Below are 12,410 nucleotides of genomic sequence, written 5' to 3'. Positions count from 1 at the left end.
CCGGCTGGAGCGCTTGTTTTTGTTTGGGGGTTGGGAGGGAGACGGTCTAGGTCTGGGTGATCCCCGTCTCCACACGCCTCTCGGTCTCCATTCCCCGCTCCGTCCGCCTCCCCGTCTCCCACGACACGTCCGCGGGTCTGTCTTTCCCGGCCCCACCTCTCGCTCTCCCTTCATTCCGTCCGAGTCCGGTCCCCGGTCCCCGGCGGGTTCGGGTCTGTCTTCACCCCCCTCAGTGAGTCAGAAACAAAGGGAGGCGGGGGAGCGCACCAGCTCGGGCTCCGCGATTCGCCTTTTATTTTGAACTCGCAACGTCAGCGGCCGCTGGATCGCTGGATGGCACCGCGGGGCGCGGGCCGGGCCGACCACCGCGCGCGGGGCCAGGGGAGCCGGGGGAGCGGCGGGGCCGGGCGGGAGCTCGGGGGCCCGGGCCGCGTGGGCGGCGGGATGGAGGGCGCCGAGGGGCGGGGAGCAGGCGTGCGCGTGTGTGCGAGCGAGCGGGGAGGCCGGCCCCGAGTGTAACCGGAGCTACAAAGGAGGCGAGTCCGCCAGGGGGAGGGAGGGCGGAGCGGCGGCGGCGCCGGGGGCATCTCCGCCACCCTCCCCGGGAAGAGGCCCCAGGTCCCAGCCCCGGGCCCGCACCCCGGAATGATGAAGAAGAACAATTCCTCCAAGAGGGTGAGTGCGCCCGCCGGCCCCGCGCCCGCCTCGGAGCTCGGGGGACCCCGGCCCGTGGGGGCCGCGAGCGGCCGCGCGCTCGGCGTGAGCCCCGCGCGCCCCCGTTCCCAGCACCCCGCGCCCGCTGCTCCCGGGGGAGGGGGCTTTTGTTTACTCGGGTGGGGGTGTCACTTGGCGATGCGCCCCACCCCAGCCCGCGTCCCCTGGGGCCGGCTGCAGGGTGCACGGGCTCTGCGCGGCGGGGAGACAATGAGAAATAAAATAAACGCCGCTAACCCGGCGCCGCCAGGACCGGCTGGGGGAGGGGGCGGGACCCGCGCGCTCGGAGGCCCCGGCCCAGGCCCCTCTCCCGCCGCTCGCGGTTCATGTGGGAGACGGGGGAGGAGAGTCCCCCGGAGTGAGCACCTCCAAGGAAGCGGGGAGCGGACGCGGGTCCGGGACTCCGGCCTCCGCGGGGCGGCCCCCCGAAAGCAGGGTCTCGGGGCTCCGAGTGGAAAGAGCTGTGATCACCTAACTGCCCTTCCTCTCCTGCCCCGGGGCAGGGGCCTCAGGAGGGAAACCATCCGTCTGCACCGCCCGAGAAGGTCGGCTGGGTCCGGAAATTCTGCGGGAAAGGCATTTTCAGGGAGATTTGGAAAAACCGCTACGTGGTGCTGAGAGGGGACCAGCTCTACATCTCCGACAAGGAGGTAGGTGCCCTTAGCCCCGACTCCCTGTCTCCTCATCTTCCCCACCCTGTCTCTCGGGGGGCGGGGGGACCTTATCTGCCGCTCATTTCCCTTACCGAGCCCCCCACTTCGCTCCAAAAGCAAGTTCAGCGCTCCCCACCACTGCTCTCTTCTGGGAAAGGTCACCCTGGATTTAGCGAGGAGACCAGAGTTAGAAGTTGAGATGCATCTCATTTCATGAGTTTTCTGGGCGAATAAATGTCTCTCTGACTGCGGTGATACCCCGAGATGTCCCAGGAGTTCTACGTGTCCCCGGGTCCCCGGCCCTACCCTGGTCTCTGGCTGAAGTGGGGGTGCTTCTCTTTGCTGTCGCTGCTGAAACAGACGCTCTGCGCACAGCGGCATATCCGCCGCCCCTTCCTGTCCCCCCATCCAGCCCCGCTGCACCCCCCCCCTTTCCTGTCTCTCGCAGGAACATACGCAGGTCAGAGCAGCACAGCTGCGGGGAATCGTGCACACACACACACACACACACACACACACACACACACACGCAGCCCAGGGTCAGTCTTAGGCGATGGAGGTGGAGGAGCATCTGCGAGTGGCAGACCGTTATTTCTGTTGAAGTCAATGAACCATACCTCGCTGTCCCCCCCCCCCCCAAGTCCACTAAAAAAAATAAATACATGTAAAAAAAGAAGCAAGGAGCTCATTCTTCACCCTCTCCCAGCCCCCCCCCCCCCATTTGTATCAGAAGGGAGACCACTCTCGCTATGAACTCCCGTATCTATGTCTTCAGTCCGACCGCTAAAATGCAAACCGCAGCCCACACGGAGTGAGCACCTGAGCCAAGACCAGTGAATCCAGACTCTTCTCCCTTTTATCTCTCGTTCTTGGGGTTAATAACACGAAGTCATGTTGAGAAACTAAAATTGCCTTCCGCAGGTTTGAGGCACCCCCGTCCCTGCCTTCGCGGCTGTGTCGGCACAGCCTGGGAGACTGTCCTGGGCTCCCCGGCTAGGATGGCCCTTCCTCCCCCGATTTCGTGTTCCCTCATCAGGGCCAACTGGGAAGTCCTCCCTGAGTTCTAACCTCTTCTGCTTTCTGCAGTCGACTATGTTTAGGTAAATAAGTCCTTTTATGGTATTGAAACAGCCACACACGGTCCCGAAGAGAGACTCATCTGAACCGAACATCCACTGAGACAGCTAGGGAAGAAAGAAGGGGTGCGGGGCCAAGGGCACCCCCTCTTCGGGTGGCTAACCCTGCTGCTTACAGCCAGCTGAGAACTTGCTGAGAGAGTGAGGTGCGAGAAGACTTTGACAAGAGGATTTTTTTAAAAATATTTTTATTGCCGAAACCGGTTTGGCTCAGTGGATAGAGCGTCGGCCTGCGGACTGAGAGGTCCTGGGTTCGATTCTGGTCGGGGGCATGTACCTGGGTTGCGGGCGCATCCCCAGTGGGAGATGTGCAGGAGGCAGCTGATTGATGTTTCTCTCTCATCGATGTTTCTAACTCTCTATCTCTCTCCCTTTCTCTCTGTAAAAAATCAATAAAATATATTTAAAAAAAAAATATTTTTATTGATTTCAGAAAGGGAGAGGGAGAGAGAGAAGCATTAGTGACGAGAGAATCATTGATCGGCTGCCTCCTGCACGCCACACTGGGGATCAAGCCCATAACCCAGGTTGTGCCCTGACTGGGAATCGAACCGTGACTTCCTGGTTCATAGGTGGATGCCCACAACCACTGACCCACACCCGCCAGGCAAGAGGATTTATTTTTAAGGGTCCCCTCCGCCCAACTCCAATCCTACAGAACATTATTGCACAATTTAGCAGGTTTTCCAGTTTAAAAAAAAAAAAAGCAAGTGTCAAAGTGTATCTCCTGTCGCCCCCGAACTTCATAATGGCAGGAAACTGTAGTGAGCCATCAGGGAGGGCTTCCCACACGTCAGAGAACCGGAGGACAGTGAAAGGGCAGAAGGAACAAGATGTTTTTCTTGTTTGTATTTGTCCAGAGAACAAAGTCTGGGGGTGAAAGAACATGGCTGAGCCTTGTTTTGGGAGGAAGGGGTACAGTGATGGGAAAGGATGGAATGACCTCAGCCTAGGGTGTGCGGTGTCCTGTGAGTCAGGAGCATCTGACTGGTCATGGGGCCAACTGCCCCTCCTGAGAAGGGCTAGGAAAAGGGAGAGCAAGCCGATTGCTATTACTCTTCTTTGGAGCCAGTTTCCATGCTGCGATGGGCTAGATTAAAGGTGAACCTGTCAGAGGTTCCCAAAAGCTCCAGAACAAGTAGATTCAAGATTTTTAAAAAGAAATGCCAAGTAGAATGTTTGTAAGTTATGCGTTAATGTAAGAAAATTCCTCCCTCCCTCCCCTAGAATTTGCAACAGTCTTTTTTGGTTCTTCCCCTCATAAAGGCAGAGACTCCCACAGCTGTTTCCGTCAAAGAAATCCTTCTATTATTTGTTGTTAATTTTTTCCCTTTCATTTTCAGTCAAAGGGCACCTTGTGGTCATGGGGCTGCTGTACAGGAGCAGAGACTAGACCTGAGAGAGACCTCGTAGTGGAGGGAATTCCGTTCAGGGCATCTTTTTTGGCGAGCATGGGAAAATCCCTTTCTGTGGGCCAAGGACAAAGAATCGGGGGGAAGGAAGGGTTACGTTTGGAAGATGGGTAATTATCAATGAGACTTTGGGAATTAGAGGGGGGAGAAACAGTACAGTGGAGAACAAGGGTCTTGGAGCTGTCCATCTTCCCGGGGCCTGGAATATACTTGTCCTAATGCTTCTGTCAGCCATCCCCTACCTCTCCCCACCCTACCAAGCGCTCATCTCTGTCAATGTGTCTCCTGCCCTCCAGAGCTCCTTATCAGCGGTGTCTGAGCCAGAATACCCCCTCCCTTCCCTTCCTTTCCCTCGCCTCCTCCCTTCCCTTCCCTTCCCTTCCTTCCCCTAAGGAAAACAGAACAAGTAACTCTCTTCCCCTGGCTACATACACACACCCAGCACTTTCCTCTCCAAGATTTCTGGCCTTTGCTGATAGCCTCAGCTCTGAGGAAGGAGGGGAGAAAAGGAGCGATGCTTTATCCCGCCTCCCTGCCCATGTTTCTGGGAATTGTTCTTGGATGCTCCTTGCCAGCATCTTGTGTACATCTACCCATAATCCTTCAAGGCCTCTGACCCCTTCCCAGCTCAAAGCCAGGACGCCCTAGAAAAGGGAGAGCCCAGGAGGAGCCAAGCCCTGCAGAAACAGAGTGGATGTCCGAGCAGCCGTTCACCTGACGGGCTGTGTGATCGGCTCTCATGACCGACGTCAGCCCCCTGCGTCCAGCGGCAAGTCAGAAGGATGGGCAGGTGCAAGACCAGAGATGGGCTGGGGGATAGAAGAGAGAACCACTTCTCTGCTTCAAGGCTGTTGAGAACCAAGAGGATAGAGGAAGTCACTGCCACACACACACAATTCCTGTTTCAGAGCTTGACAAGCGGACACTCTTGTGAAATAGTTCCAGTCAAGGAGAGCGGATGTCTTCCAAGGAAGAGATGCAGCTACTTGTATCTGTTTGTTTAGTTTTAACAAGACAAGTGCTGGTCTCTCTTCCCAGAAAACCGGGACCAGCTCATTGCCAGGGTCTGCTGACCCCAGACTCCAGCAGCAGAGGGCGAATGGGTTCTGATCACAGGTTGCTTCATCTGGGCCTGCAACGACGTCTCCTCTCCTCTCACAAGCCCAAACAACCCCTGAGTCACAGCTTCTGACTCCCAGGGCTGTGGGAAACACCTCAGGGGGCAGGAGGAACAAACCCCGAGAGGGTTAAAAAGGAAGAAATGCTAATGGAATTTGCTTTGTGGAACTCGGAAAATGCTGGTTGGGGTTGCAGGATGTCGATAGAATTGTGGTCTCTGGTCAGACGTTTTGCAAGAGACTTAAGAGCCAACTGCTGGATAGATCTGCAAAGGGTCGAACCAGGGTGCAAGATGGATACTGCACACAGGAAGGGCTACGTTTAGACACAAGGAAGAACTTCCTGGCAGGACGGGGGCTTGGGCTGTCAAACTGCAATCCTGGGAAGAGCTGGCAGAATACGTTTTTCCAAGTCTGGAATTCAGTCCTCCAGGGAGAGTGTACGTGCAGCTCTGCCTGGAGAGAGGTGGCGGATTGGAACGGCGTCTCAAGCCTGAAGAGCTAGGTTGGGCCGGCACAATAGGTGAGGGGAGGAAGGAGGGTTGGGAGCCACAGGTGTATTTTTCAGCTTACCTGAACACACTGAATGCAATTCCTGAAATGAAGGAGGTAGATGACTCTATAATAGCATATGTTGGGGAGTGAGCCACGTAGGGTAAAGAAAGCGACAACAGGACAACATAAACCTGAGATGGGGAGGCCAGGGGCAGCCCTTCGTGGCCTCCAGACACCCTCTGACATAGGCCCTGCCTTCACCTCCTCCCGCTAGACAGTCCAGGGCTCTCCGGGCCGTGCTTCCGTGGGGATGACAGGATGAACCTGGTAGCTGTGTAAGCCTGTCCTTCGAAGGAAGGACAACGTGGGAGTCGTGGACAAGGGCGACCTACTGGGGTGCTTGGCAGAGGACTGTCGGGAGGAGGAGTTTGAGCAGAAACCCACTGAGGAGTCAGGACGTGGCTGCCCCAGCGCTGTCCCCCACCGTTGGCCTTTGTGGGATAGGCCTTTCCTGTCCTGTCATCCCTCCCTCAGGCTTCCTCTGTCCCCAAGGCTGATCTCACAAGCGGGGGGAAGAGACTAAGTCATTTTATCTTCCTCACCTCGCCTCCAACCCTCCCCTTAGGTGAAAGATGAGAAAAATATCCAGGAGGTGTTCGACCTGAGTGACTATGAGAAGTGTGAAGAGCTCCGGAAATCCAAGAGCAGGAGCAAGAAGAATCATAGCAAGTTCACTCTTGCCCACTCCAAACAGCCCGGGAACACGGTACGTTCTTCCTGCGCCACGGCCACAGGAACACTGACCAGGTCAGGGTTTCCACACCTTTGACGCATTACAACCCTGCCCTCAACTCTGCTATCGCCCAGGGCCAAGAATCGCATCTTGGATGAGGTCAGGGCCTGGCAGGGGGGGAGAACACCTGTCCCCTCCAGGATCTCTCCCGCAGCCTCCTGGCTCAGAGGCCCTGGATTACTGCTCTCCTGCCAGCTTTTATTATTTAACCTGAGAATATTATGGCCATTCCTTGCCTCCAGGCAAGCCAGCCTTCAGACAAAGGTCATTTCTTTCTCTCTCTGCCCCCCTCCTCTCCCTTGCATACGCACGTATGCGGGCACACACGCACGTCGCTTGGGAGAAAATCACTTTTCCCTGTATCCTGATACGTGGTTGAATTTCTGAATCTAATGTCTCCATGGCTGAGGGAAGCCATTCCTATCACATTCTGTTTCTTCAAACAGTTAAAAACCTTTGTTTTAGCACTGTCCTTAAGCAAACCTCCTCGAATTATTTCCACATTAATATCCAAGACCCTTCTCAGCTCATCTTTGGTCCTTTCTAAAAACAGCTTGCAAACTGTGGCATTTTGCAGGGGTAGAGGCTGGTTTCTTGAAGTTATGGATGACTCTGAAGCAGACTCTCTCTCCTTCCAGGAGCTGGGTCTCAGAGAATGAGACTATAATTTCTTCTTTCTTCACTGTCAAGGTGAGACACCACCTCTAAAACCCTCGCTGAAACAAGAATCTTCCCTCACAGGCACCCAACCTGATCTTCCTGGCAGTGAGTCCAGAAGAGAAGGAATCATGGATCAATGCCCTCAACGCTGCGATCACCCGGGCCAAGAACCGCATCTTGGATGAGGTCAGGGGCTCATTGTGGGGAGAGGGGCGCTAGCAGGGGGAGCTGCTGGGGCTCACAAAAGAAGGAAGGTTATGGCGACCCCCGTTTACTTGCTCCCTCACCAGCTCCCTTTCGAAGACCCTTTTTCTCTTTGTACCCTCTAAGTCAGGGGTCCTCAAACTTTTTAAACGGGGGGACAGTTCACTGTCCCTCAGACCGTTGGATGGCCGGACTATAGTTTAAAAAAAAACTATGAAAAAATTCCTATGCACACTGCACATATCTTATTTTGAAGTAAAAAAACAAAACGGGAACAAATACAATATTTGTATTTGCATGTGGCCCGCGGGCTGTAGTTTGAGGACCCCTGCTCTAAGTCTTTTAGCTAATTCCCCCTCCCCCGCTCTGTGAGGCCGGGGCCAGCCTTAGGCTGGCTTGAGGAGCCCCTTCCTATCCAGTAAACCTTGCCCTTAGATCTGCTCGGAAGCAGTTCATGGGTAGGTCTATTTCCAAGCCCAGGCATGTTTAGGCCTCAGGGGGTGTGGGGTTGGGACAGATTCTCTGAAGAGCAGTCATAGCCTCACAGTGCTTCTCTTCAGGTCACGGTTGAAGAGGACAGCTATCTCGCCCACCCCACTCGAGACAGGGCAAAAATCCAACACTCCCGCCGCCCACCGACTCGGGGACACCTCATGGCCGTGGTATGTCAGACGTAGAAAGTACAGATTGCCCAAGGGCCAGTTCCGCGTCAGTCCATCTTAGCTAGGACCGTATCTCAGAGATCCCACCGGAGGCATTTGTGATACCAAGGTCAAAGGCTGGGCAGTCCCTCTACCCCACCCCCCTGCCTGACTCCTCCAGTTCAAAATATTTGTTCAGTACCTACTATGAGTTCTAAGTCCTTGTCCTCAATAAATTCATCATCCTTTGGGGGAAAGTGACAAAGGCAGTATAAGTTACTATCTTATATGGTGGCCAGCTGTCCTGACAGGTAACAGCATTAGGTTCCGCAGACTCAGAGGAGGATCACAGTAACAACCCCCCCCCCCCCCCAGAAACATACAAAGTGGCGCTTCTCTCTGCGTCCAGGAGGAGGGGCAGTCAGGTAGGAGGAACAGAGGCTCTTGAGTCAGGCAGACCCGGGTGGGAACCCTGCTTTGCAAATCAGCTCACTCTCTGGTTCCCGGAAGCTGCGTGTCTCCCCCTGTAAAGTGGGGCAGTAATCGCCTGCCGTGAGGGGCTGCTGTGTGGGAAACCACGTTTGCATCCACGCAACTGAGGCACTGAATACCCTTAGCACTTTTTTCTCAATTAGAGTATTCCAGAAACAGGAGAACACGTTTGGGTGGAAGGCAAGGGGTTCTGAGTTCCCGGTAGCAGAGGGGCTGGGGTGTGGCTCCCAGGAGGCAGGTCCTGTGCTGTGTGGGGCGACCTGTGAGCGTCAAACCCAACGCGCTGCCTGGAGTCCACGATGCAGAGGAAGACGACACTTTGCAGGAAGCTCCTGGCACAGTGGGGAATGTGGGAAACAAGCATAAGAAACCACTTTTCATCACAGAAAAGTAAGAGGACGAAGTCCAGCTCAGCGTCAAAGGAATAAGTAGCCGCAGCCAGAGGGCTCAGCCAGGAGGGAGGGCTTCTCATCAGGGAAGCTGCTGCGGAGAAGAGCGAGCACAGCTTGCATCTCTCGGGCAGCCGCTCCTGGCATGCCCGCTCCTGGCATGCCCACCGACGATGGCTTACCCCTCCCTCCCCGCCTCTCCCTCTCCAGGCTTCCACCTCTACCTCGGACGGGATGCTGACCTTGGACCTGATCCAGGAGGAAGACCCCTCCCCTGAGGAACCGACCTCTTGTGCTGAGAGCTTTCGGGTCGACCTGGACAAGTCGGTGGCCCAGCTCGCAGGCAGCCGGCGGAGAGCGGACTCAGACCGGATCCCGCCCTCCTCCGACCGGGCCAGCGGCCCCCCTCGACCTTGGGAAAAGCCAGGCAAGGGGGCCACCTACACCCCCCAGGCACCGAAGAAGTTGACCCCCACAGAGAAAGGCCGCTGTGCCTCCTTGGAGGAGATCCTGTCTCAGCGGGACGCGGCCCCAGCCTGCACCCTCCAGCTGCGGGCCGAGGGGCCCCCACCCCTCGCCCCCCCACACCCGGGGCAGCTGTCCCGGATCCAGGACCTGGTAGCAAGGAAACTGGAGAAGACTCAGGAGCTGCTGGCCGAGGTTCAGGGACTGGGAGACGGGAAGCGAAAGGCCAAGGACCCGCCTCGGTCTCCTCCCGATTCTGAGTCCGAGCAGCTGCTGCTGAAGACGGAGCGGCTGCTGGGAGAGGCGTCTTCGAACTGGAGCCAGGCCAAGCGGGTGCTGCAGGAGGTCAGGGAGCTGAGGGACCTCTACAGACAGATGGACCTGCAGACCCCCGACGCCCACCTCAGACAGACTGCCCCGCACAGCCAGTACCGGAAGAGCCTCATGTGAAGGAAGGGGACAGGGTCTGGAACTTGGGAGGGTGGGGGCACAGACTCCGATCTCCAAGTGTTGCAGGAGAAAGCTTTTTTATTTACCTCAGTTAAAAAAAGGAAACAAAAACACAATCAAACTTGTTGCTCTTGCTGATGCCCGGCCCTCCTGCAACCCTCCCTTCCCAACCCCTCCCCTTCCGTACCCCCTCTCAGGTTTGAGGAGGGGGTGACCCCTGGGGCAGCATTAGGAAGCTTTGCCCAGAGAGAGGGTAGCAAAGGCGCAGTCTGACCCTTTCACACACGCCACCCCTCTGAGACTGGGGGAATATGCTCCCAAGGTCACGTATAGGCTTTACGTTGGAGGGCGGGTTGCAAGTTTTCAATCTGAGGGTGAAATTTTAGCTGCCCAGCCCTAGCTCCAGGGATGTGGAAGCCAGAGCCACCGGTCCACGCACAGAGAAGTGAAACTTATCCCAGGCCCAAGAGGATCGGGGGATTAAAATCCTCCCTGTCGGACACTGGCTTCTCACGCCCAGCGAGAGCCCCGACTGAGATTGAGCTGCCCGCCTGCCTCTCCCACAACCCTTCCCAACACCGATTCAGAGATACAGTGGGTGCTGGGATGGGTTTGGTCATGTGACTAGAGCAGCGGTTCTCAACCTGTGGGTCGTGACCCCCTTGGCGGTCGAACGACCCTTTCACAGGGGTCGCCTAAGACCATCCTGCATATCAGATATTTACATGACGATTCATAACAGTAGCAACATGACAGTTATGAAGTAGCAACGAAAATAATTTTATGGTTGGGTCACCACATGAGGAACTGTATTTTAAGGGCCAGAAGGTTGAGAACCACTGGACTAGAGGGTCCTAGCACAGAGGAACCAGGGCCAGCTGACCTCAATCGAAGAGCCAAACTAAGAATGAAACTGATTTGTGATGCAAGCTAGGTTGGATGAAGGGGAAAACCGAACTTGTGCCCAGGTTCCTCTTTCGGCCACGGCCACTCTAGGTTTCCTGTAGCCTCCCCCTCCTTCCTTAAACCTCCGCCCCACACTCATCAAGCCCCGACTTTAGAAAAACATCTCAGTGCTCACACCTCCCAGCTAGTCCCCTCGCATGCTGGCCTATGGCAGGTCCACAACTCGTTTCATTTTGTTAGCTTCTTTCCTCTGAAGTTTCTCGGATCAGGTTTAGTATTGAGTTTAGGTCCAGAGGAGGATTGTGAAGGCGAGATATGAGCGATTTTTGGAAAGAAGGAAGGACAGAGCCTCATGGACCGAGTAAATGAGGGGTTGAAAGGCACTTGGTCTGCTTCCCTAGATCTCACTAGAGCCAAGATCGAGAGCTTCACTAGGGGAGAGAGGGGAGAAGGGGGCGAAAATGGGGACAATGGCTGGTAGGTCCTGGCTATGAGGCTGCCCCAGAGCGACTACATTCAGGAAGATAAGGTAGGAGGGAAAGAAGGTAAAACCTGTGGATGAAACACAGACCCTTCGATTCCCATTCTGCTCAGACATTATCACTCCCACAACCCGTGTAAGCAAGATGGGGAGTCTCTCCAAGTTAAACTATCTCTAGGAAGAGAGTTCTGCTTTTAGTCCCTGCCACTCAGAGTCATGATTTCCCTGGCTCTGGCCTGTAGTTTTCTACATTAGTCTCTTCCCTGGGAACGTACGCCTACAGTGGGGAGGAGTGCACCAGAGTGCCACCTACAAGTCATCCTAGAGTCTCCTGGAGCAGCAGGTGAGGGAATCTGGGTCTCCAGACTTTGTCCTCCAAGCAGGCGTCACTCTCCTAAACTCTAAGCATGGACAGCAGGCCCTTGTCACAAACATTGGACGTCTAGGTTAAAATACTTTTGCCCTGACTGGCATGTTCAGTGGTTAGAGCATCTGCCACCAAAGGGTTGCAAGTTCAATTCTCGGTCAAGGGCATGTACCTGGGTTGCAGGTTCAATCCCCAGCGCCAGTTGGCGTGGGTGCAGGAGGCAACCAATCGCTGTGTCCCACGTTGATGTTTCTCTGTCCCTCCCTCCCTTCCACACTCTAAAAATCAATGGAAAAAATACCCTCAGGTGAGGATTAACAACAACGAAAAAGATACTTTCTTTACATAAGTCTCCATCTTTGTATGAATTTTATTTTCCCTCTTTCCTCCTTTGTCGCTCCCACATAATGAAGAAAAAGACGCAAGCAAGAATGGCATGTATAGCTCAACATGTCAATTATCTGTGGCTCCCAAGGGAGCTAGAGGATGGAGGAGACACTGGAAAGAAGAATGACAGGTGAGGGGAAGCAGAAAAGAAAGACTGGGATGGAGATTTAATGGGGGGATGAGGACACATTTGTAATACCTTAACTAATAAAGAATTAAAAAAAAAAAAGAAAGAAAGAAAGACTGGGGACCCCGGGCCACCAAGAGCTGGGCACTGACCTCCTGGGGTCTTCAGGCACCAGAACCAGGTCACAGGGTGGCAAAATGAGCCCAATTTTGGAGCCAAACAGATGTGGGTTCAAATTCTGACTTTAGTTATGAGGCTCTGGGCAGGGCGCAAGCTTTCTGAGAGTCAGTGTTCTCATCTGCAAACGGAGAGGTGCTGTTGGATGGGTAAAGACAACCTGTGGGCAATGCCTGGCTGTTGATAGATGGCCTCTGGCGCTCGGTGAGGGGCAGCTGTGGCTGCCGCAGCTGCTGCTATCAGCGTGACTCAGTGGCTAGAAGAGGCAGCTCAGGTGGCGGGAGTAGACTGGAATGCGGCCTAGGGCAGGGGTTAATCACTGTCACTTTGTTCTAGTCCGGGA

At 55.2% G+C, this 12,410-nt stretch overlaps 1 protein-coding gene across 7 annotated transcripts; it reads left to right on the top strand.

Moving 5' to 3' along the window:
- Window positions 1-434: 434 nt before the first annotated feature.
- PLEKHO1 (pleckstrin homology domain containing O1) lies at window positions 435-11,980 on the top strand. Of its 7 annotated transcripts, none has more exons than XM_081111851.1 (6): window positions 435-675; window positions 1,218-1,364; window positions 6,154-6,294; window positions 7,063-7,167; window positions 7,746-7,847; window positions 8,918-11,980. In XM_081111851.1, exons 1-6 carry the CDS (start codon window positions 646-648, stop codon window positions 9,620-9,622), a joined length of 1,230 nt encoding a protein of 409 aa, XP_080967977.1. In that variant the 5' UTR covers window positions 435-645; the 3' UTR covers window positions 9,623-11,980. The 7 variants fall into 7 exon arrangements, with proteins under 7 accessions (XP_080967977.1, XP_080967979.1, XP_080967978.1 ...); XM_081111852.1 differs by having other exon boundaries at window positions 475-675; window positions 1,227-1,364; XM_081111853.1 differs by lacking the exon at window positions 7,746-7,847 and having other exon boundaries at window positions 8,918-11,974.
- The last annotated feature ends 430 nt before the right edge of the window (window positions 11,981-12,410 follow it).

This window comes from Myotis nattereri (assembly GCF_964212035.1).
Source record: "Myotis nattereri genome assembly, chromosome: 18".
Lineage (NCBI taxonomy): Eukaryota > Metazoa > Chordata > Mammalia > Chiroptera > Vespertilionidae > Myotis > Myotis nattereri.
This window is presented reverse-complemented; position numbering and strand designations above follow the sequence as displayed.